The 22,590-nt window shown below is 36.2% G+C and overlaps 1 protein-coding gene across 7 annotated transcripts in view; it reads left to right on the top strand.

The window, feature by feature from the left end:
- The window catches only part of LOC121672781 (cadherin-19-like), a 114,728-nt gene extending 92,142 nt beyond the window's left edge, over nt 1-22,586 (top strand). For 6 of the 7 annotated variants that reach the window (XM_042045627.1, XM_042045625.1, XM_042045630.1 and 3 more), the window contains 5 exons: nt 765-901; nt 7,727-7,848; nt 15,981-16,098; nt 18,065-18,316; nt 20,641-22,586. In XM_042045627.1, coding sequence (XP_041901561.1) covers nt 765-901; nt 7,727-7,848; nt 15,981-16,098; nt 18,065-18,316; nt 20,641-21,134 — 1,123 coding nt within the window. In that variant the 3' untranslated portion in view covers nt 21,135-22,586. The remainder of the gene's footprint in view (nt 1-764; nt 902-7,726; nt 7,849-15,980; nt 16,099-18,064; nt 18,317-20,640) is intronic. The other variant, XM_042045629.1, reaches the window with a different exon arrangement.
- The last annotated feature ends 4 nt before the right edge of the window (nt 22,587-22,590 follow it).

Below are 22,590 nucleotides of genomic sequence, written 5' to 3' on the forward strand. Positions count from 1 at the left end.
ACAAGTTTTATTTCTGTGAAATAGACTCTATTATCAACTGCATCTTATGGTCTTTTGCTTTGTAGGCTGTTAAAAACATTCATAAATACCTTTTCCATTTGAACCAATACCTTTGATGTCTATTTCAGTTCACCTCTGGCCTGCAACAAGTGGTTAGCCTTTACCAACTTGAGTGGCATGTGCGTATGTATGCACACATGTGCATTTCCACAGCACCCAGAGCATTTTCAGGGAAGACTCAGGAGCACTAAGTCTTCCCTGCAATCATCTCCTGTATTAGGATTTTGTACTCTGCCTTAGTGTCACCTCATTACAGATAGCTGTCTGTCTTTATAATGCCCATTCCCTTGGCATCAGAGCATGTCAGCAATGATAAAAAAACCAGATTTGCCATTATGCCTCCACTTAGATGTTGGTGTCATTCATTTCACAAGTGGCACTTTTGCTGTTTCTTTTCAACGAAGTCATTCACCTGCTGTGAGACTGACTTAGATGTAAGAATGAATTATGCATTTCAGATTCATTTCACATTAATATAGATCTGAGACATATTTAGTTTTATAAAAATAAGAGCTTTGATCTTGGCAGCAGTGAATTTTAAATGTTTATAAGTGTACATTTTTCATGATTTCCGAGTTGTTACAGCACACATCTATATGCATATATGCACATCTCTGTTTTCTCAGCTGACAATAGCTTTCTATGTCCTTGCCCCTGATGGAACATTTCAGTATTAGGGAATCTCTTTCCTTTTCTTGGTGCAGGTACTCTATTGTCCACAGCACGCATTTAAAGAGACTGTTCAGCATCAATGAACACAATGGAACAATCATTACCACTGAACCTCTGGACCGAGAGATAGCTTCTTGGCACAACATAACTGTTACAGCCACAGAAACAAGTGAGTAAGAAATTTAAGGAACGCTGGGGTTTTTATCCAGTGAACTGTAATTATCCTCCAAATGTGCCTTCTTTTAAGTGGAGAATACATGCTTCTTTCTCATTATATTACTGTTGCTTGCTACGCTAAGGAGCATTATTAAAATTATTAGTTAAGTAGAAGTGGAATGTGTTTGAGCTCCAAGGTCCTATGCTTTTTCATAAAAGATGACCTTATGAAAAAAGAAATTGTAATAGCATCGAGAGTGTAATGCTTTCAAGTTACACTGAAGCGTAAGAATTGCTCCTGCAGTGCAAGATCTTATGTTAAATTAGACCCTGGTTAATTTCACACCAGATTTTTGACTAGTGTGAAATTAGCCAGGGTCTAATTTAACACCAGTCAGAAACCTGTGGCTCAAATTAATTGTGAATGTTAAGGCCTAAATCATCTAGGCATCTATTCAGTGACAATTAAAGCCTTGAAGCACCCTTTATATAGATTTCATTTGTCAATTTTTTGAATTGAAAAGTTTGAAATTCAAATGCAAATTACCTTTGTGTTTTTGGTGATCTGGTTGCCCTAAATCTGGGACAACATTATAAATTTAACTGCTCCTGATTTATGGGGCAGTTTAACAAGATTATTGGCATATTATTTCAAAACTAATCTTGTCCATCCTCAGGAAAGAAGAAAACCATATGAAACTAGAATCCAATCAATAAAACAGATTTCGCCCAATACGCTTAGCACCTTTTTTCAAATCCCAAATCTCAGTTAAATGCCATTTATTTCTACAACCGCTTTAAACACATATTCATAAACTGCACTGTTCCCAAAAGGGAGCCTTCCCTGTATATATGTAGAACATTGCTTCTAGAAGTTTACTACAGGATAGTCAGTATCCATTTTCACTAAAGTCTTTAACTTGTATTTAGGAAACAATAGCACTACCTTCCTTTTCAGTTTCTCTGTGAGTTTTTTAAGCATGAATTTAATTCTCATGTTGTTGGGCAGCTGACAGGTGTTGCCAAAATCGATTTCTGGTATGGTTTTGTCTTGTCTTGAACAGCACTATGGAAACACAGCAAGCTAACTTTGGCCTAGACTTTTTTGTTTAGTTAAACAATAAAACAAGAGCAAACCAAATGTTACAAATGAATAACTGCCTCCTGCAGCAAAAGAAAGGGAGACTTTCACAGTAATGACAGTTATTGTAGAGAAATGGGGACCTCATTATGTTCAAATTCTTATTCTTTATTTCTTTAATGATGATAAGGTCACCATCTATAACAATATGTTCAAAAGAACTGAAGTTACATCACCTTGGTCTGGGCATACCTGAAAGGATTTATATCAGGAACTAGCAGTGTATTATTCCTTGAAATATAGTCATAACACACTCTGTGTGCATGAGGTATTTGGTGGATGACATTGTGGCTCCACTGAAGCCAAATCAAAATGCCATTGGAATTAATCCAAATTAGATGTTCATTGCACCTTAGTCACGTACTGAAACTGCATTAGGACAGCAAACTCCCTAGGAACCTGTTGATTCCCTGAAATTCATACCTGACATAAGACTTTGAGTCCATTGCAATGATTACAGGGATCAGAGATTAGTAAGAGAAGCCTGACTCTGTTATTTTGGACCTGTGATGTGGATCATCCTACCCTCATGCCATTGAGGGAGCAAGTATCCAGAAGTAGGTCTAATTTGTTGGAACTTAAATGCGAGCCAGGAGAACCTGCAACCTTTTGAGTCTTATTCCACTTTATGCCTAAATCTCAAGAAAAATCAAGTTCCCTTTCATCAGTTTTTACTTGGTTATAAGAAGCTTTCATCAAGTACAAAGCTGAAGCACAAACAACAGCATTCTAATCCTATCTGAGAGCAAGAAATCCTTAAGTGATTATTATCCCATTGGCAGACAGTCAAAAATTGTGTTCCCTTAAGCTCAGTACTGGGGTCAGTTCTGTTCAATATGTTTTATTGATGATCTGGATGATTGGATCGAGTGCATTCTCAATCAGTTTACCTATGACACCAAGCTGGGCTGTGGGAACATTGATCAGTTGAAGGATAGAAAAGCTCTGCAGGGAGATGTGGACAAGCTAGATTGATGGGCCAAGGCCCATTGTATGATATTACGGTATCCCGCAGTGGTAGGGAGGAGATGAGAGATCCAACAGGCAGGAATTGTGCAGCCAGATTGATTTATTTAATTATTTTACAAACTTTTAAAAATACTTTTTTCTTCATAGTCTAATTGGTCAAAGGATCAGCCACCCCTTGGGGTGATTGGCTAAAACCCTAAAACATCTATTGTCAAAATATTTTTCTACTGTACCATAAACAAAGCTCTGCAAGGTCACAGGTGTTCATAGTTTACAGAGCTCTGCTAGTATCTTCCGTGAGAGAGAAAAGTATCTCACAGGACTGGAAAGAAGCAAGAAAAATTCTTGCTAGCAGCAATATTGTATCCACAGTATGAGGTTCAACAAGGCCAAATTCCAGGTTCCACACTTCAGTCACAACCCTATTTAGCACTACAGGTTGGGGGTAGAGTGGCTAGAAGGCTGCCTGCCAGAAAAGGACCTGGGAGTGCTGGTCGGCAGAGGCTGAATATGAACTAGTGTGTGCCCCAGTGGCCAAGAAGGCCAGTGGCATCCTGGCTTGGATCAGAAATAGTGTGGTCAGCAGGACCAGGGCAGTGAGTTTTCCCCTGTATTCAGTACTGGTGAGAGTGCACCTTGAGATCTGTGTTCAGTTTTGTGCCCCTCACTTGAAGAAGGTGCTGGAGCATATCCAGAGAAGGACAACAGAGATGGTGAAGGCTTTGGAACACAAATCCTGTGAGGAGCAGGTGAGGGAGTTGGGGCTGTTTAGACTGGGGAAAAGGAGGCTGAGGGGGAACCTTCTCTACAACTACCTGAAAGAAAGTTGCAGGGAAATGGAGGTAGGTCTTTTCTGCCATTAACAAGTAAGAGGACGAGAGGAAAGGGCCTCAAGTTGCACCAGGGGAAGTTTAGTTAGGTACTGGGAAAATTTTTTCCTCGAAAAGGGTTGTCTAGCATTGGAATAAGCTTCCTAGGGAAATAAATGAGTCGCTTTCCCTGGAAGTGTTCAAATAACCTGTGGATGTGATACCTGGGTGGAGGGGTTTTCAGCCACTGGGAGCTGGCAGAAGGGGGTTTTACCCCTCACGTGCTGACACAAAGAAGCCCGGAGGTCAACGCTGAAACCCCTCTGGAAGGTGGCACTCAGTGCCCAGCACACAATGAAAACGGGGCAGAGCTCCTCACTCAAAAGGGGCTGTATCCTTCTGTCACTGTTTAGCAGGCACGCAGGCGAAGGGAAAGAAGAGAGGGGACTCTCCATATGTCCTCCACGCAGGCTTATTCCAGTGAAAAGACAGGGACAAAGAGGCCAATTGGTGGGAGGGTTCAGGGATCTTATACTGGGTACAGAATAGGTGGGGAAAGGGATCTCAGCCAATGGGATAGAGACAAACAGGTGGGATTGACAGGAAGGGAACCAATGGGAACAACACATAGGAGGGACTCAGGGAAGGATCCAATGGGACATAGAGGATCAAAGAACTTTCTAGAACTAATACATATTAAAGAAGGAAAATGAATATACGTAACATCATACATAAAACAAAGTGACGAAATATTAACCAATCAGGGGAAAACATGCAAAAGACAAAACAAGGGAATCATGGGTTCTCACCGTGACTGTAAGTTGCATGCTAAACTTGGGTTGCTGACCACCACAGCTGGTGGTCTGAGTTCTCCTCAGGACAAAAAGTAGCTGCAGCCACCTGCACCACTACACCTGGGGTTATGGTTTAGTGGTGAACATGATAGAGTTAGGTTAGCGCTTGGACTTGATGAACTTAGAAGCCTTTTCCAACCTCAGTTATCTGTGATTCTGTTATCAGTTTTACTTGATACTGCCAGTCATAACAAAATTAACCCACAAGAGGCAACAGTCATTTTACCACTGAGTCTTGCACGTGTCCTTTCATAGGGGTCTCCAGATGTGGCTACAGGACTGAAGTTCTTTGATCATTTCAGTATGGATCTTATCACTAATTCAATATTTAATTGCCACCCTGCTTTGGTCACATACATATTTTAATTGATAAAAATTTAACTTTTTGGAGTAGTCCTTTCTTAAAAAACTATTTCTGTTCATTTCTTTTAGGAAGTAAAGAAATTTGCTTTGGCATTAATGATAGCCATGCTATAAATATATAATAATAAATTATAAAGATAACATTTAGTGTTAGTAGTACTGCTAGTATTATTGTTATCATTACAAGTTTATGTTTACTGGGTGATGTTAATGTCAAGCTTTCTTTAATCCCCTGCAAATACTGAGTTCTGTTTTGCGTCTAGAGAGGGTCATTGCTTTTCTTTACAAGTTACTAATACTGGTCCCTAGCAATTAAGGTATCATCTTCATTTTCATACTGATCCAGCCTTTTGCACTTGACATCTTGTTCTCTTAGTCCTTTTTTTTCAAGTCCTGATCTCATAGAGATTATGACAAATTTTTTGCTAATTGAGAGATATTTAGATCATGTAGGATATGAGTTCATTAGCTGAATTCAAATTCTGACAACAATTGTCCTGTGTAAGGGACAAGAGTCAAAGTGCATGTTGCTTACCTAGACGCTGTTTTCAAGAGTGGCTTTGTAATATGTTGCTTCCTCCTAAAACGAAACAGCTATGATTTCAGAAAAACTAAAAATTTTCATATTGTTAAAACTTCCATACATACAGAAATGAGAGAAATGCTATTCCTTTTCATTTAACCTTATACTAAGGAAGAAAAACAACCACCAATGCAGTTTTAACACTACAACCCGAATATATTAAAGAATTAGAAGCAAGGCTATTGCTAAACTCCCCCTGCCCCCCTTCCAAAGAAAAGAAAAAACTTTTTAGTGAAAGAATACAGATGTGATTCCAACAATGCGCTATCTAAATGTTTTGTACAAGAAAAGGATAGGCTTTAAAGCCAATATAGTACCCATGAATCTTACAAACAAGCAAGGTAAGAATAGGCAAAACTAGCTGGGTCCTTCCTGTACTACTCTCTGTACAACTGAAACCACCAAAGGTATTCCCTGTTTTCTATTAAAGGTTGCAAAACTTTACATTGAAAGACAATGCAGTCAAATCTCTGCCCTACACATCCAACTCTGACTTCAGTAAAAGAGTTTCAGTAACCCCTATGACAGCTGGTGAGGGGTCAGTATCTCTGACCGAGGAAGAGGTGACCGGTCCGGAGAGATGGTCCCAAAAGAGATCACCTTCCCGAGGCCCAGTGTCCCAGTGTCTTCCCTCAGCTGCTAGCTGGAGGGCCCTTGCAGAGGTTCTCAGCTCTTTAGTGATTGTCAGCTCATGATTTCAGCTCAGCTCTGCAGGGCAGCCTCCAGGCCAGACCAGGGACAGAGAGACAAGAGGCCCGTGTAGCTGTTCCACACGAGGCAGCTTTATTAGTTCGGCGAAGGGGAGCCAGGGATGAGCATCTCTCTGCCCTCACAGGGATACAGGGAGTGGGTGTCAGAGGGTAAGGGCCAATGGGTTACAGAGGATCTGCACAAGGTCTCCCAGAGGATTCTGGGTTTGTCTTCTTCTCGCCGTAACTGAAAGTGGTTGCCTTTCCAGGGGAGTTCTGCTGGGAGATTGAGCAATCTCCTTGTCTCAGCAGATGTCCCTCCAGGGCAGTGGCTGGGCATACCCTACAAACCCCTACACTCTCAGTATTATTTCTAAAAGGGATGTATGCCACTTTTTACATTTATCTAAGACAGAAGCTGAGAACTATTTTGTTGCCTATTGTATTATTATGGATGTTTGATCCAACAAGAGAAATGTCATCTCACAAAGAAGTATTTTTGAAATGAGCCAGACAGATCATAAGGTTTGGTAAATTAGCACAGCTGTAATGACTTCATAGGAGGAATAGAAATGTGAAACTGCTGAGTATCTATGCCTTTATCTCTGTGGTACCTGCTTTTTCTGGCATTTCCTTTGGCAAAAGACTCAAAGCTATCAGCTTAGATTCCATAAGATCCAAGAAAACAAATGTTTGCTCCAAGCAACTAGTGAACTATACATTAAAAAAGGTAAGAACCAACCAAATTGAGGCAGTTTGAAAAGAGGCAGAGAGGAGTACATTTTGCTTTTTTCTTAAAGGTCCATTTGACTAATTTAAATCAATGCCTTAAGCACTTCTGAACAGGTCAGATGCAGTGACACTAGTGCTGAACATAAGACGTATTTTAACTATGATTATTGATGTACTGCTGGTTTACATATATCTGACCAGGTTTGGTCTTCATCATCCCATCTCTTTATCACTTGTCCCTCAGGTTTCTGCTCCTGTATGTTCTTGTTTATGGCTTCTTCTTTGTCTTATTATCTCTTGTTGCACTGGAAAAGGTCCTTGACCAGATACCCTTAGAAGAGCTGAAACTCTCCTACCATATAACTTTACATATGGCTAGTATAGTAATTTTTTTCCTCATGAACAAAACATTATTTAATTTTTCCAGATCAGGTTTTTATTTTTTCACTTAAATCAGTTTCTGACTGGGTAAATAAAAACATGAACAAATCCAAAATTTCACATGAAATATCTTATTTCAAGACATACTATTATAATGATATTATACTATTGTAATACTATAAAAATATGTCCATATGTTTTTTGTGATTATTTTATTTCCTGCAGAATATAGGTAAAATTTTCTAATATTTACCTTTTTTTTAAATATGTAGTTGATTATTTATAACTTTTTATTTCTTTCTTTTTTTAACCATTAGGAAATCCTGAAAAAATTTCAGAAGCAAATGTGTATGTCCAAGTTCTTGATGTTAATGATAATGCACCAGAATTCCCTAAAAATTATGAAACATTTGTTTGTGAAAATGCAGTTTCTGGACAGGTGAGCATGAAGTAGTTAGCCATCATTTTTCTCATTGCAGTGAAGTTTTGGCCTGAGATGTTTAGCATTGATTCTTTCAATTCTGTGAGTACAGACTGCATTTTTTCTATTTCCAAAATTAGTTCTGCTGATATATGCATAGTTTGAAATTTAAGTTTCAGAACACTGACATGTATCTCTTCCCCCTTTAAAACAAAATCTGTATGTCTCGTTTGTTTGTAAAAACAGGTAATAGAGAAGTACAGACAGAAAATTCTGAAAAAATACAGGGCACAAATTTGTTTCGTGTTAAGATCGCAAATGTAAAACCTATGTCTGGTAATTTCAGCAGCAGCGTAAGAACCAGGCTTCACCAACTTCAAACCAGATTCATTGTGTCCTTCAGTCAGAATTAATTTATTGTGAACTCAATTCAAACCCCCTCTAGTTCAGTGCAAGTCTGAAAATGTTTGAGGCATAGCCCTTACAACACCTTTCCTAACTGGCAGCTTAAGCTATTGTTGTATTAAACATCCTTCCCAGGAGGTTATTTTCCGTTTCCTACTTCATACCTAGGTGAATGGGGTATCATCAGTCAGCTGCTCCAGTTCCCAGGTACACTGCTGTCTTTCCATTTTTCTTCTGTAAAAACAAACCCCAGGATGTTCAAAGTTAGGATTTTGTTTGTTTGTTTGTTTTGGGGGGTTGGGTTTTTGCTGGGGTTTTTTCGTTGTTTGGTTTTGGTTTTGTTTGGATAATTTTTTAAAGAAAAAGATACAAAATGAGCAACAACATCCAAAAAAACCCAACCAAAGGAAAAAAAAAAGCTATGAAGAGAAGAATCTATATGGTTTTCCACCACTCTAAAACATTATTTGGACATTAAAAAAAAGACCTCTGGGATATCTGTGATGGTTCTGTTCAAACATTTTGTTATGATTTGATTTCTGAATCACAGAGCCTCTTTTTTTATGCTAGTTTGGCTTACTTTGACCTCGATTATTCTGCAGTTCAATAAGCTTTTCCTGTTGCTCAAATGATCTCTTTATAGCCTTTTGCATCCATTTATATGTTTCTCTATCAGCAACTACTTTGTTTGTTTTGCATTTGGATATTCTCCTCTCTGCAAAGGCTACCTCTGGTTTGGAGGTATTTGGAGCAAGCCATTTCTATTGGTCTTTGGGTATGTCATTGATAGATCAAAGTGCAGGCATTAAATCAGCAGCACTTTATGTTCCTTGACTTCAAGACACCATGAATTAAATATGGATGCTTATGACATGGATATTTGTAATCCATGTTTTGGACTTGCCTACAAGATAAAAACCCACATGATTTATTTCTCAAAGTTTTTAGTATTCCATAGTTGCCTACTGATAAATAATATCTGTGTGCTAACCTATCAATAGCTACTTTTCAACATCAATTACATATAAAGTATTTTGATAATGTGGATAAAATGGTACTGTATAGCATAACAGTGTTAACAATAATAATAAGCTTCCAAGCATAGTACACTGAATTATTCTTCTTTGGCATTGCAATATATGCATGAGGGATAAATGTCAAATTTTCCTCATTTTATGGAAAGGCCTAATGCTACTTTAGGTTGTTTTTTGGGTTTTTTTAAATTTTTTTTCATTGCTCTAGGTTTTTGAGAGTCACAGGCATATTTAGTTTAGCCTGTGGAGACTGTGACAGTAATGTTAAATAATTTTCTCATTAACAAATTATCTTAGGAAGAACAACAGGAAACTGCTACTGAAGTGTGTAATTATCACAGTCAGAGTTTATGATGTTTTATTCACTGTTTATGATTTAAACAGAATTGTTAGCTGATGTATCTTCTTTGGTGTTGTTAATCTTTTTTTTTTTTTTTTTTTAATTTTTACTCACAGGAAAAATATCCTTTACTTTCCTCAGTAAGAAACCAAAAGATTCAAATGTGATTTTATAAATGGGCTGGTTGTCCACTGAATAACAAAATTTAAATTTCAGAAGAATCAGTTAAGGCAATTAAAGGACTTAATCAGGACATTACATACCTGTTTATCTTAACCATATTTCTGCAATCAATTTCAAACAGCTATGAAATCTGCTTACATGTTAAGTTGAGATCAAAGATTGTCTAGCTACACTGTCACATTTCAGTTTCTAAAGCAGGTATGCCTATCCATTTAGGTGGAATCACTATGCTGAGAGATGTTCTCAGAGATGTTCTGCACTTCTGCAATTCACTTCTTTCCTTGATCTGAGCTGAGTTGTGTCTAATTTCATGGGATATTCCAAAATATATTTGCATGAGTTTATAGTTTTTAGGGGAAAAGGAAGGAAAGGCACTGCAGAGGGAAAGATACCACTAAATAATGAAATGTCTTATTCAATCTAGACTTTATCTTGGTGTCAGTCTGGCTTACTATAAAAGCAATTTAGAGTCAGGTCACAATTGAGTTATATTTACATAGCCTAAGAGTATGCTGGTTTGTGATAAAGAATACAAAACACATAATGGGTAAAACTAATTGTTGTCCTAATTACCCAGACTCAGACACAGTTAGTAGTAGCTTCAGTCTAGATGAGAGGGCTTGCTTTGAAGTTTTGGATTTTCTGAACAATTATGAAAATTCTTTGTCTGCTTTTATTGACTGAGTGCTGTTCTTCAAGGCCCCATTTGGTGTTTTTGTGAGAGTTACAGCTATGTTTAGCTTAGTCTCCAAAAGTCATTCAAACAAAAGTATTAGATTTCAGTCTGTGGGACTATGGCCCAAATTTGGCAATAAAAATATATGTAAAGAAAATAGATAGGTGTTTTTGGCACCATACTGAATTCATTCATCATCTTCATTAGGCATTTTGAATGGAATTGTCATTATCCATTTAATGTTATCGTTTAGAACTGTCCTATAATAATAAAGCCAGCTGTATACTACACCACAACTGAAGTTTTCTTTAAAACACTGAAAAATCACTTTCACTGCACCACCACCATTAAATAAATTATTTTCCAAATTAATTGAACATGAAAGCTGAACTGCTAAATAATCTTCTATCCTACTACAGCTATAGTTATCATCAGATCAAATAGAACAATATTAATAAGGCACTCAAACCCATGATTTCCTTCTCATTGGACCTTTTGACTTTATAACTGCATGTAAACGCAGTAAATGATGACCACGATGTTCTATTAATTTTTTATATTTACCATTTATGGGTGTGTACAGTAACTATAAGCCTTTGAACTGCAAAGGAAATATTCTTTACAAATAGTCAAAACACCAAGAGGACCAAATCTGTACCATAGGTAACACTAGAGACATCTCATCAAGAATGGATCTGACCCCAAAAGCTTAATTCCCAAGACATTAATAAATGAACTCATTTGGAAGATGTAGCTTGAAAGTTTAATGCAGACTGTATCAAAATCCTTACATTATATGTAAGCAAGATGACAAGCCAGGATGTACCTATGCCTGGTAATTTCAGCCCTTTTGTGAATATTGATCTTTCCTCCTATCACAGAGGAAGCTGATTGCAGCTGAAGATAAGCTATACTGAACATACCTACATTCTGAATTAATGTTGTCATTTTTAATGCATATTTATTCTGGTAATTCTGAATTCCTGTAATTTGGGGATCACATATGAAGTAACTTTGATGTTGCAGCTTGCTTAGCAATTTTTATTAGATTCAAAGAAGTGATTGAGTATGCAGAGCACTTTGAGTCAGAGATAAGAAAAAACCAAATTTATTTATTTACTCAGTACTTGGCACATAATAAAATAATAATCACTTACAGTGAAAGTGAAAATTACTGATTTGTTATTACTTTTCTACACAATGAGATGTTGACAGAAGAAGAGAGGAAATCTTTAAACAAATTCTACAAGTATATGATTAATGTTAAAAATGAGTAGTTTGCTAAAACAGATCCTTTCTAACAAATCATGATGCAAAATGATTTTTCCTATCAGAGAAATGAAAGTGAGGTAAGACAATGTTTATTCATATTGCATGTTTTCTTTGACATTTACAGGAAGCATCTGAGCAGTAATGATAAGAAAATAAGAAGTTAAAAAACCCCCAACAATGAATGCATCCTTTAGAGTGTAAAAATGTGATGAAGCTGTGAAAGCAATGTATAATGTAATAGACTCTTACACTAAGCTATACCTGCAGATGCACTGAGTGTAACATGATGTTTTGAAAGAGTGGGCACAGTGGCCCATGGCAAATTCCTTTTTCTGTTTTATGTGGACCACAATTCAACGACATTATCTCTTAGCAGAATGGCACAGGTGGGAGCAGTTTATTAGCATATGCGAGCAAACATATAAAAGCACCTCAGTGTCATGGCATGAGCTTTGTAATTTTTAATTCTTTGCAGATAAGTACACCATTTTATTTATAGCTGAGCAGACACATTTACAGTAGACCCAGAGAAATCAGTTCAATACTGTTCCAGTTTGCTTTTCAAAACAGAAGCAGTCAACAGGAGAACCTAGGTCTTGAGGTAGAAGGTCTACCTGGAACATGCAGTGCTGACTATAGTAATCAACATTTTAATCTTTTACCTGCTCTAAACTCTGATGGTCAGCAAATGTTATGAGAATGAGAAAAATCTTACTGCTTATAAGACTTCCGCCAATTTGAACAAAACGAGTTCTGTACGCCTGATAGAGATGGGTGATTAGATCTCTCACATCCTATAATCCACAGCAGAACTCCTATTGAAGGATGTTGTGTGGAAAACAAAACAAAGAAACTGAAGAAAAAAAGAGAGGTGGCAAATATGTTTCTACATCCTTCCATCCCTCAAATGGGATTGGTAAGACTAACAGACAAAATACTCAAAATTCTTCAGAGTTCTCTAGAGTCAAAATTAACAGTACTGGTTGTTGTTCAGATGGACAATCTATTCCTTAACTTCAACTTGGTTGAGAGAAAGGCCATAGAAGCAGAAAGCACTGTAACAAAGAAGTTTTGATCCTTCCTTCTGGACCTCTCCATAATTCCAATTCAGTAAGACCATTTGGAGTTGAGGAAATAAATTTCCAATGAAGTTTTATCAAGGTTACCTGGCAGGCAACTACTCCATAATCCACAATTTTTTATTTACAAGATAAACGAAGCATAGATGTCGTTCCCACAATGTGGGCTGGCATGTGTATAAGGGATTTCTTCCTTTTTCAGTTTGCCAGGCTGGGAATATTTGTCCAGATAGATTATTCACATCTGCCTTACCAGGCCCAGTATACTCCTGTTGTTGCCACCTACAGTTATCACAAGTCCTCACAGCAGAATTTTTTCCGGTGTGCAGATTCCAAACCTTCACCTCCATTGCACCTGAAACTAACATGTTCCTGTTTCCCATCTATACGTGTGGTGGCTTATCTTCTGGAAACTTCCTTCTTTGATAGGGTGTTTATTCTTTAAGTCCTCAAAAGCCATCACAAATCAGTTTTTCAAAAAGAATCAAGTGAATTAATCTCTGTTTTAAAGAAATACTCATTTTTAAATGAACTGCTGGATCATTAAAACATCTAGATTAATGAGACTAGAAATAAGAATTTTAAAGCAATTAAATTTCAGCCCAGTCAATACAACAGCTGACATAACCTTGAAGAAGCAACACATCATTCACTATATTTTCTTTGTTTATACATTAAAATGTAGGAGGTTTGTAAGCCTTGACACACAAGCAATAAGTGCAGTTTTTGAATATGTGATGCCTGTTTCCCCGTAAAAGGCTAGAATCTCCTAGGTTAGGTGTACAAAAACCTAGGAAATGGGAAAAAAAAAGGGATTTCCTTCACTCTGATTTTTCCTTCAGAGTCAGTAAAATCAGAGCTACTTATTGCTCTCTGAATATTTTGTAGACTAATCTGGGCTTTGCTGAATCTTGGTGAAAGTGATACAGCAAGAAGTAAACAACAATGATTTACCCTGTCCTTACGTTCCAAATTTTCCCCTGCTGATGAGGTGAATCCTTGAAGGCATGTGAATATGTCTAGAATAACCACAAGAATTTTTTTTTTTTTTTTGTGCAGAACAGAACAGCATAGATCAAAGCAAGGGAAGGTGGTTTGGGTTTTTTCCGTTATCCACATGCTCCTTAGAATTTTATTGATTGAATCAGATATAGATAAAATGTGCAGAGCCAAATAGATTCTGTAAGTTAAATATGGAAGCCAATAATGAAATAACAAAGCAGTATCTAATTCACAACTGCAGTAATTTTATGATTGCCACACATGATATACTCCTAAAAATATGTTTTCAAAAGATGCTGCTGATACCTGGTTGAAGGAAAATCACTTTTTTTTTTTTTGTATGCAAGTAGGTAATTTTTCTCTACAAAGTGACTGAACTAAAAACAAAACAAAATAAAACAAATCAAATGTGTCTAAGATGTCTTTGAAGCTCATTATATTATTCTGCATATTTAGTATACCTTTATAGACCCCCAATTTTAAGGGCAGGTGTACACCCATAACAAGATGTTTCTCACCTGTGGCCATGAACATGTAACCAGCAAATTGTCAAGAAAAGCCAGTATGGTCTTTTTTAGTTTTTTTGAGGTTGGTGACAAAATATTATAAAATGTGTCCTTCTTAGCAGTTTAGACTGGATATAGTTTCGTACCCTACTGTTGTTCATATTGAGCATATTCTGGGAATTACATTTCCTTATAAAAATGAAGCCAGTGGTAGTCAAGGAAATATTAGTGGTCAATTGTTTCTCCTCACTGATTTCTTGACCTGAATGTTTATATCCGTATTTACATCACCTCAGCTATTTTGTTAGTTCTGAGGAAAGAAAAAATCTGACGAGCATCTCTCCTTAGTGCACTGTGACATCATGAAAAGTTATTCCTCTCATTAATGGCAGTTAAAAAAAAAAAATCTCAAGGGTCCTCATGTTTCCGTGGAGTGAAAATATAGATTTAAAATAAATTTCACATATAAAGAGGGAATAGTGTTAAGAATACAAAGCTTTTGGTGTGTAAGCCACATTTTGCGCTCTGCTGTGATGATTTCATCAAACTTAGCTTGCTTGAAAAGAAAAAGAATATGTGATGAAGTCCTAGATCTTTGACTGAAAAAGGATTTAACCACGAAAGAGTTTTCAAAGGCACAGATGGAAAGCTGCAGTAGTCACTTCCATTGACTTACTGCTCCACTTTTAAAGCACTGCTTGTGTCATTAAGTTCATCTCCGGTTTTAAGAAAGCTGATGGTTCAAGTATCTTATGTACAAGTATCTACAAGGCATGAGACAACTGATAAAAAAGAGCCCAAGTTCAAATTAAACCCTCTCTTTTCTGAAAATTGGTGGACTTCCAGCAGTTTTCTTTCCTCCTGACCAGCAAGGATGCTCACTAATATATGGTGATTATTAAATATTTACCGATAAATATAAGAAATATAGACTCTTTTTAAGCAGAAATATTGCTAATTATGTTAACTGTGTGGTTGTATATTTACAGAGATGAAAAATATTCTTTTGAATACTGTTATTTTTTTATTTTATTTTGCAATGACTGTCTGGTTTGACATATTTCTAAATGAAGGCTATTTTGTTTTCTTGAGAAAAAGCAGCCAAAAATTTCCATAATCAATCTGTTATAATATCCAGAATGAAAAATTCAGTACGTGAACTTGTCAACGTATGTCACTTACTGGAGCTACAATATGCCAGTTGAATGATGTCAATGAGTTTGAGGATTTGAAGGGAATGGGTTTTGCATAGAAGGATTTCTTTAAATGTAGAATGATATACTCTTCACCTTGAATTTAAAAAAATGAAGAACAAAACACAAAACACAAAACAAAATATATGATTTTTTCATTTATGGAGACTTCATTTGCTCCTGGTGCTTTGATGTAGAAAACCTTTTACACTTTCTCAAGGTTTTAATGCCTGCCTGTCTCAAATGGATGAAAACTTAAAGCAGAGTACTTGAAGAATACAAGTTTCAATAAACCTATTTGAGTATTTGGTGAATATTTGCATATTATGCACTCAATACAAATTCACAGATTACATCTTCAGCATCAACAGTTTAATGTACCTGATATATTCTTTTTATTGTTTTAAAAGACAAGGAAATTCTTTTACTCTTAAACAACTCTGTTCTTTTGTTTCTCCAGCTAATTCAAAGCATCAGTGCAGTGGATCGAGATGACTCAGCAGAAGGTCACCATTTTTATTTCTCAATGGCTCAGGAGGCCACAAACAGCTCACATTTTACTGTCAGAGACAATCAAGGTAGTATTATTCACACAGCTCTTTAAAACCTTCCTAATGGAAGATGCATGCTTCTAGTGGTTCCTTAATTTCTGAAAACTTGCCACTTAAATAGAAATTTTCATTTTAAGAATTAGACGTTGTGAGGTTCATTTCAAAAAAATCGTTCAATAGTATCAAAGAGTTTATTTTCTTTTACAGTGAATAACATAAACAGCAAAAGGCAGTTTCATTTCAAGGAAAGAGAAAAACAGCTGAGATGAAAAATACACTGGTACTTTAAAAAAAAATATTTTCTTAATGTAGAATATGGTGGTCAGTTCCAACTTTCATGTTACAACTATTTGCCTGAGAAATAAGATCATTAGAAAGAGAGGATTGATATTAATATAGGATCATTATTTCATTAATTCAGTGAGACCAAAATTATAAAAACAGATAACTAGGAATGCAATCTCATTTCATAATATATATCAAGCAAAACCAGACTGAGATGAAAATATAGGTGTGATATCTGATGGAATTTCAAGGAAGTTGACCATTTAGAGTCAGTCTGCTGAGACTACAAGGAAAAGCTTCTTCAGACTCAGCTAAAGTACACATAGTTCTTATTGACCATGCTAATTATTTGAATGTTCTGGCTAAGGCAACAAATCAATGGAAATAAGTTTTGGAAAGTTCCAACTGTGTTAAATGGCAAACTGCTTTTCAATTATCTTCAAAGTTAGTCAATGTATCAATAAGAATTTAAATTCCCATCTTCATTAATCTCTCACTCCCTATAAGGAAGAGGTAAATCATTTATATTAAGGTCAAATTGTATACAAGCCATGTGCCTTTCCCACTTTTCCTCTTTCTGCCCAAAACCCAAGCAGACCCTCACACAAGGCAACTCATTCTGTTCCTTTTGATGACTACTAAGGGGAAAACAAAACTTTTTAAAATATGATGCAATCACATTTCAATCTGTCCCTTTCTGCTGTATTTCACAGAAATGGCTGGTTGAATTGCAATAGCTCTAAGGAATAAAAAAAGTGACTATAGATCTATAGTATTTTATCTCAGAGTTACTTTCTAAACTATGACAGAAACCTAGAAAAACTTAAGTGTGAGTGGCATAACTTCAGTAGACTGTTTGGATAGATGAATTATACAGATAAGGGTAGAAACACTTTTTTTCCCCTACTTCTACATATGCACACATGCAGTAATTTGCTCTGCCATGAGAAAAAATTCTCACATGGAAATGTTTATAGATTCTCTTTCTTCTTTTCATTGCGCATCATGTAGACAGGAGTATTTTGCTTTGCAACAAGCTAAGTTACATATTTGAATTGATTGATAAGCAGCAGGAGCTGAATTTAAGCTTACGGTGTTCTTTTACAGAACAGATTTCTAAACACTAATAGTTAAACACAAAGCAAAGGGAAAGCATCTAAATCTTTTTGCTATTTTAAGCAGTAGAAGTCCAGTTAGCTCCAGTTTTTGAGTCAGGAAAAAAAATAAAAGACTATTTTAGTGGACTTTTTTCTTGTTTTCTCTTCTTTCTCTGCCACCTATTTTCACTATGTGCTGCTAGACACAATTTTAACCTTCTTGATTGGCAAACTGTCTGTAATTTATCTGTGAACTGCTGTGTTGGTAGCAGCTGGATACATGGAACCATTTTAAGAATCAATTAATTAGTCTGAGCAGGTGTCAGGTACTGAAAAAGATGTCAATTTCTTTAGCTCTGAACATTAAAACCAGAGCTCCTAGGTCAAATTTTATTATTGCCCCTGGAATACATATCTCAAAAATAAATGCAATTTATTCATGATTGACAAATTATGCACCAAATGCCAGTGCCTGCTTTTACTTTAACTTTCTTAATATGTAGCTTTGCACAGTACCATTGGTTTTAAATAGGTCAGATTCCACTGAATATTATTGTTGTGGTTGCAAAATATATATGTGATGCATATAATCACAACAATTTATCTTCTAGATAACACAGCTGGAATTTTCACAGGAAAAAGTGGCTTCAGGAGGAAGGAGCAGTTTTTCTTCTACTTGCCAATCTTAATTCAGGATAATGGAACCCCACCACTGACAAGCACAAATACTCTCACTGTCACCGTCTGCGACTGTGACACTGAAGTTAACACCTTCTACTGTCGATATGAAGCTTTCATGTACTCCTTGGGTCTCAGCACAGAGGCTTTAGTTGCTGTTTTGGCTTGCATATTAATATTCCTAGGTAAGTATAAGTAAGAGAAATGACTCTGTTTCCTTTTACAGAGGGGTTGGTTAAGTAACAAAGGTGGACACATGACTGGAAGACTCCAAGTACTGGGCCATTGGGAAAAATTGAAATAAGGCAAATGTTTCATTTCTTTCCTGTTTTCTTAACTATAATTTCTCCCTTCCCCAGTTTTCAGTAAAATTTGAATTCTAACACAATTTCCTAAAAGTTGGGTATATTTGAGTCATGGTCCTCTTTACTCTTCTGGCATTGCAATAATAAAGATTTCAGAGCCCAAAGTCTGTACTGTTTGCAGGTAAAGCTGAAGGCAGCATTACACAAGAAAATTTGCTAGTGTAGGAATATATTAAAAGAAGCAGCACCCTACTCATTCTGCCTTAGGTATGGCAAATGTAGAACTGAGACCAAATATAAGTAACAAAAGAAAAAGAGAATCTGACACCAGTTCAGAAAGCTTCAGACATAGGGAATTTCTCTGTCAATTAAGGTTACATCTTCAGACAGCATTTTCTCCCAGTGTTGGACATCTCTTTTTTCCTCTCAGGAGACACCAACTTAACCTCCGTTACATTTGGGCATTTGTGGATATGAAAGCTGGGTTTGAGAGTGTTTCAAATAGACAGGAGTTTTTCCAGTACTTCTGTAAAAGGTCATGCACAGCTGGCAAATGGTACTCCAAACCAGCAACCCAAGGCTGGCTGTTCTGGACACCAGCCATTTCTTGTCTCCATAGCAAAGCCCAGGGAGGCACTAGTTCCCCTACATCCGTGTCCTGGTTTCCAACAGAGGACATGGGAATATAGAATCAAATCTGTTGTTTCTTGGCCCGCCTGCACTTCCAGATTTGCCTTATTTAAATCTGAGCTTAGATATCTGCCTTGTCTTTTAGTCAGCTTAAGCATACAGGTCAGTGTGCATTTCAAGTTTTGTTTGATTGTTACAAGGTATCTGAACATATTCACTTTGTGTTATTGACTTCAGGGGCTAAGGATCAGGCAAACTGCATCACTGCATTATCCAGGCCATCAGGGGAATTATTCATCACGGATTTCTTGGGTGCTTGCAGAGAGGTTCTCTCTCCAGGTGGAATAAACCCATGACATCTACTGGGTCTAGTCATATCACAAAAGTCAAAGCAAGGATATAGATAAATATATTAGTCCAAAAGAAGAAAAAAACCTAATCTACTACACTCTTTACAAACACACGTATTTTAAATTCCTTAAATTTTGAACATATTTTTGTGATTATTTAAAATGAAATAATATAATATTCTATATATTAAGTTTGCCATTTATCCCTGAAAATTAATTTTCGAGTATGATGTGTATCATTAGAAGAGTTCACTATGCAAAATATTTGGAAAGTTAAAACCACCTGGCTTTTGTGAATATAGAGTAGAAATTCTTATTTACAGCGCTTTCAAGTCTTGTGTTGGTATCTCCCAACCAAATGGAATAGTTAATTGTAAATAGGTAGAAAAAAGAACTACTTCAGGTTCCTCATATTCTTAAGTAAAATGCTGTAATTGTTGGTAGTTATATCATTTTATGTCCTGAGTAAAAAACTACAGTCCACAAAACACTTATTAAGTAGATCTGCAACAAGATATAGTTAAAACTGAATTAATCTCTGAGAAAATCATAGACTAATTCAAAGGGATCATTCTGTTAAAATAAAATTATGTGGGATTAAAAAATAATGCTTTAAAAGAAAATTTAAGAAACTTTTAATATATGAAAGAAATAAGATCATCTGATTCATAGGCCTTGGCGGTAAAATGACACAGAATTTAGTGAGTCTTCAAATTTGAAAACCATCACAACAGAAATAGTTGAACACCATTCTGCATAGTCTGTGGAACTGAACTATTCAACTAGGTGAGGAGGAAATCTTGCTCATTGCCTCATTTTTCATTTGATCTTTATGGTACTTTTATCAGAGAGACTGATAGAGATTAAGAATTTAAATTCTGGGTGTGAAATGGATATATTATGTGATAAAAAAAGCATTTTCAAAAAGCATAACCTGTGTTTCCATCAGTTTCAAATTTGCATCTACCAAAAGAACTGCTCCATTTCATTCGCCTTTTTTATAAGTCCCTTTGTAGCCATTTTCCCAACACACCTATTGCTCGTCTCAAAACCATAAAATCCATAAAAATTACAGATCTATAAATTTGTTAAGATAGCTTCACTTTGCAACAGCATTGATACTAAGATAAGAAGTGATTTTTTAAATCTTTCCAAGCACATTCAAAGTCTCTAGTTCTGTTCAGTTTTTCTCTTTTCCCTTCTCTTTTATTTTTATTTCGTCAGTGTTCTTTTTGGCAATCGTAACCATAAGGCAGCAGAAGAAGAAGAAGCCTCCCTTTTCAGAGAAGATGGAAGAATTCAGAGAGAATATTGTCAGTTATGATGATGAAGGAGGGGGTGAGGAGGACACAGAAGCCTTTGATATTTCAGCACTGAGGACACGCACTGTCATGCGAACACACAAACCTCGGAAGAAGGTGGCCTCTGAAATCCAGAGCCTCTACAGACAGTCTCTACAGGTTGGCCCAGACAGCGCAATCTTCAGGCAATTCATTTCAGAAAAGCTCGAAGAAGCAAATACAGATCCTAGAGTTCCTCCCTATGACTCACTTCAGACCTATGCATTTGAGGGGACTGGCTCCTTGGCAGGATCCCTCAGCTCGTTGGGTTCAAACACTTCAGACATGGATCAGAGCTATGACTACCTTGCAGACTGGGGACCTCACTTTAAACAGCTTGCAGGCATGTACACTTCCCATAGAAGTGTGGCAGATTAGGCACTCTTTGGTTTGTTCTTATATTTTCCTAAGTCTCAGCAACCAAACGTAACAGTGGATTTTTAAAAAAGAGATCATTCTGCATTTAAACATGAAAAATAAGAGCCGAAGAGTTTTAATATGAAAAGTCTTGTATGTGGAAATCTCTTGAAAAATCACACCAGGGGTGTTACGACATGGAGAGGTGGAGGTTATCGTTTGGAAACCTTGTGGTTATCTAGGTGCTTGAATGCAAACTGTGCTGCTTTGGATATCTAGGTCCTCTTCTGGATACTGAAAATCTGGATCTTGTATGTACAAAAAGAGGAGTAGAAGCCATAAATGGATGTTGTAAACATTCTGTCATCCATTAGCTTTAAACGGTTTCCAAAGCTGACGGACTTTTGCTGTTGCAGTTGAATACATACATTAACCAAAGTTAAACATGCATATTTGTATAATGCTTCATTATATAAATATAATTGTGTGAAAAAGTAGACCCTAGATATTCTAATAGCGTTGTCAGAAGTGCTCACAAAATCATCTATTTATTGTTCCTAGGATGATAAAACGAAAACAAATGCCTTTTCCTATCAGTATAAAAATAAAAACCCATTACAACATCAGCAATTATTTGCTGCCATTTTAGTTTTTAATGAAGCTATTGGAAAATGCGTAAACCAATACTTAATTTAGCAAATAAGATAGGAAAAAGAATCAATATTTAACTTAAATAGTGCAATCAACCACATTATATATTACTGCACTTCGAACAAAATGCTGTCCAAATACAGGCATTTTTCCTTTTATTAGGAGTTTAAAGGATGACTGATTTACCAGCACAGATTTATTTTTTTATTATGGAATATAAACTTAGCTGCAGTAGTCAGTTTTATTATAACAATATTAAGAATCTTTAAAATGCTAAACTGATGGTTATAAAACTTTATATATGACATTAGATAATAAGATAATAAAATGCTTTAAATGTTAATCCACTTTGAAAATGATCCTGAATCATTCTGCAAGACTGAAGTAAGATTTCAAAATTAATTTTTTCCAGCCATTGTATAACAAAGTTCTCTCAGAATATTTCTTTATTTATACCACTACCCAGCAGCAATTTTGGAACGGAGGTCATCAAATGTTTTCAAAATCGTCTGTCTGGAAAAAGCAACCCACCTGTATTTTATTCACCTCTCTTTCATTGAGTACTCATTTTACAGAAATTATCAACTGATTCAATTGCCTAAAAGCTAGCTTCAGGATAACCAAATTATGAAACATATTTCTTTCTGTTTTCCTTTTTTTTTTCTAAGTAAGATTTTAGGTAAGTGCAACTGAATTACAGAGTCAGGAAAGCTTATGCAAGGAAGAAACAAACAAATAAACCAGCCCCAAAAAACAATCAAAAAGGGCATGCAACAAACAAATTCTGCAATGTTTACTACAGTTGCTCATCACTGAAGAAAACCAA

This window comes from Corvus kubaryi, unplaced genomic scaffold (genome assembly GCF_017639235.1).
Source record: "Corvus kubaryi isolate FWS band 111438036 unplaced genomic scaffold, C.kubaryi_AGA036_p1.0 64958, whole genome shotgun sequence".
Taxonomy (NCBI): Eukaryota; Metazoa; Chordata; class Aves; order Passeriformes; family Corvidae; genus Corvus; species Corvus kubaryi.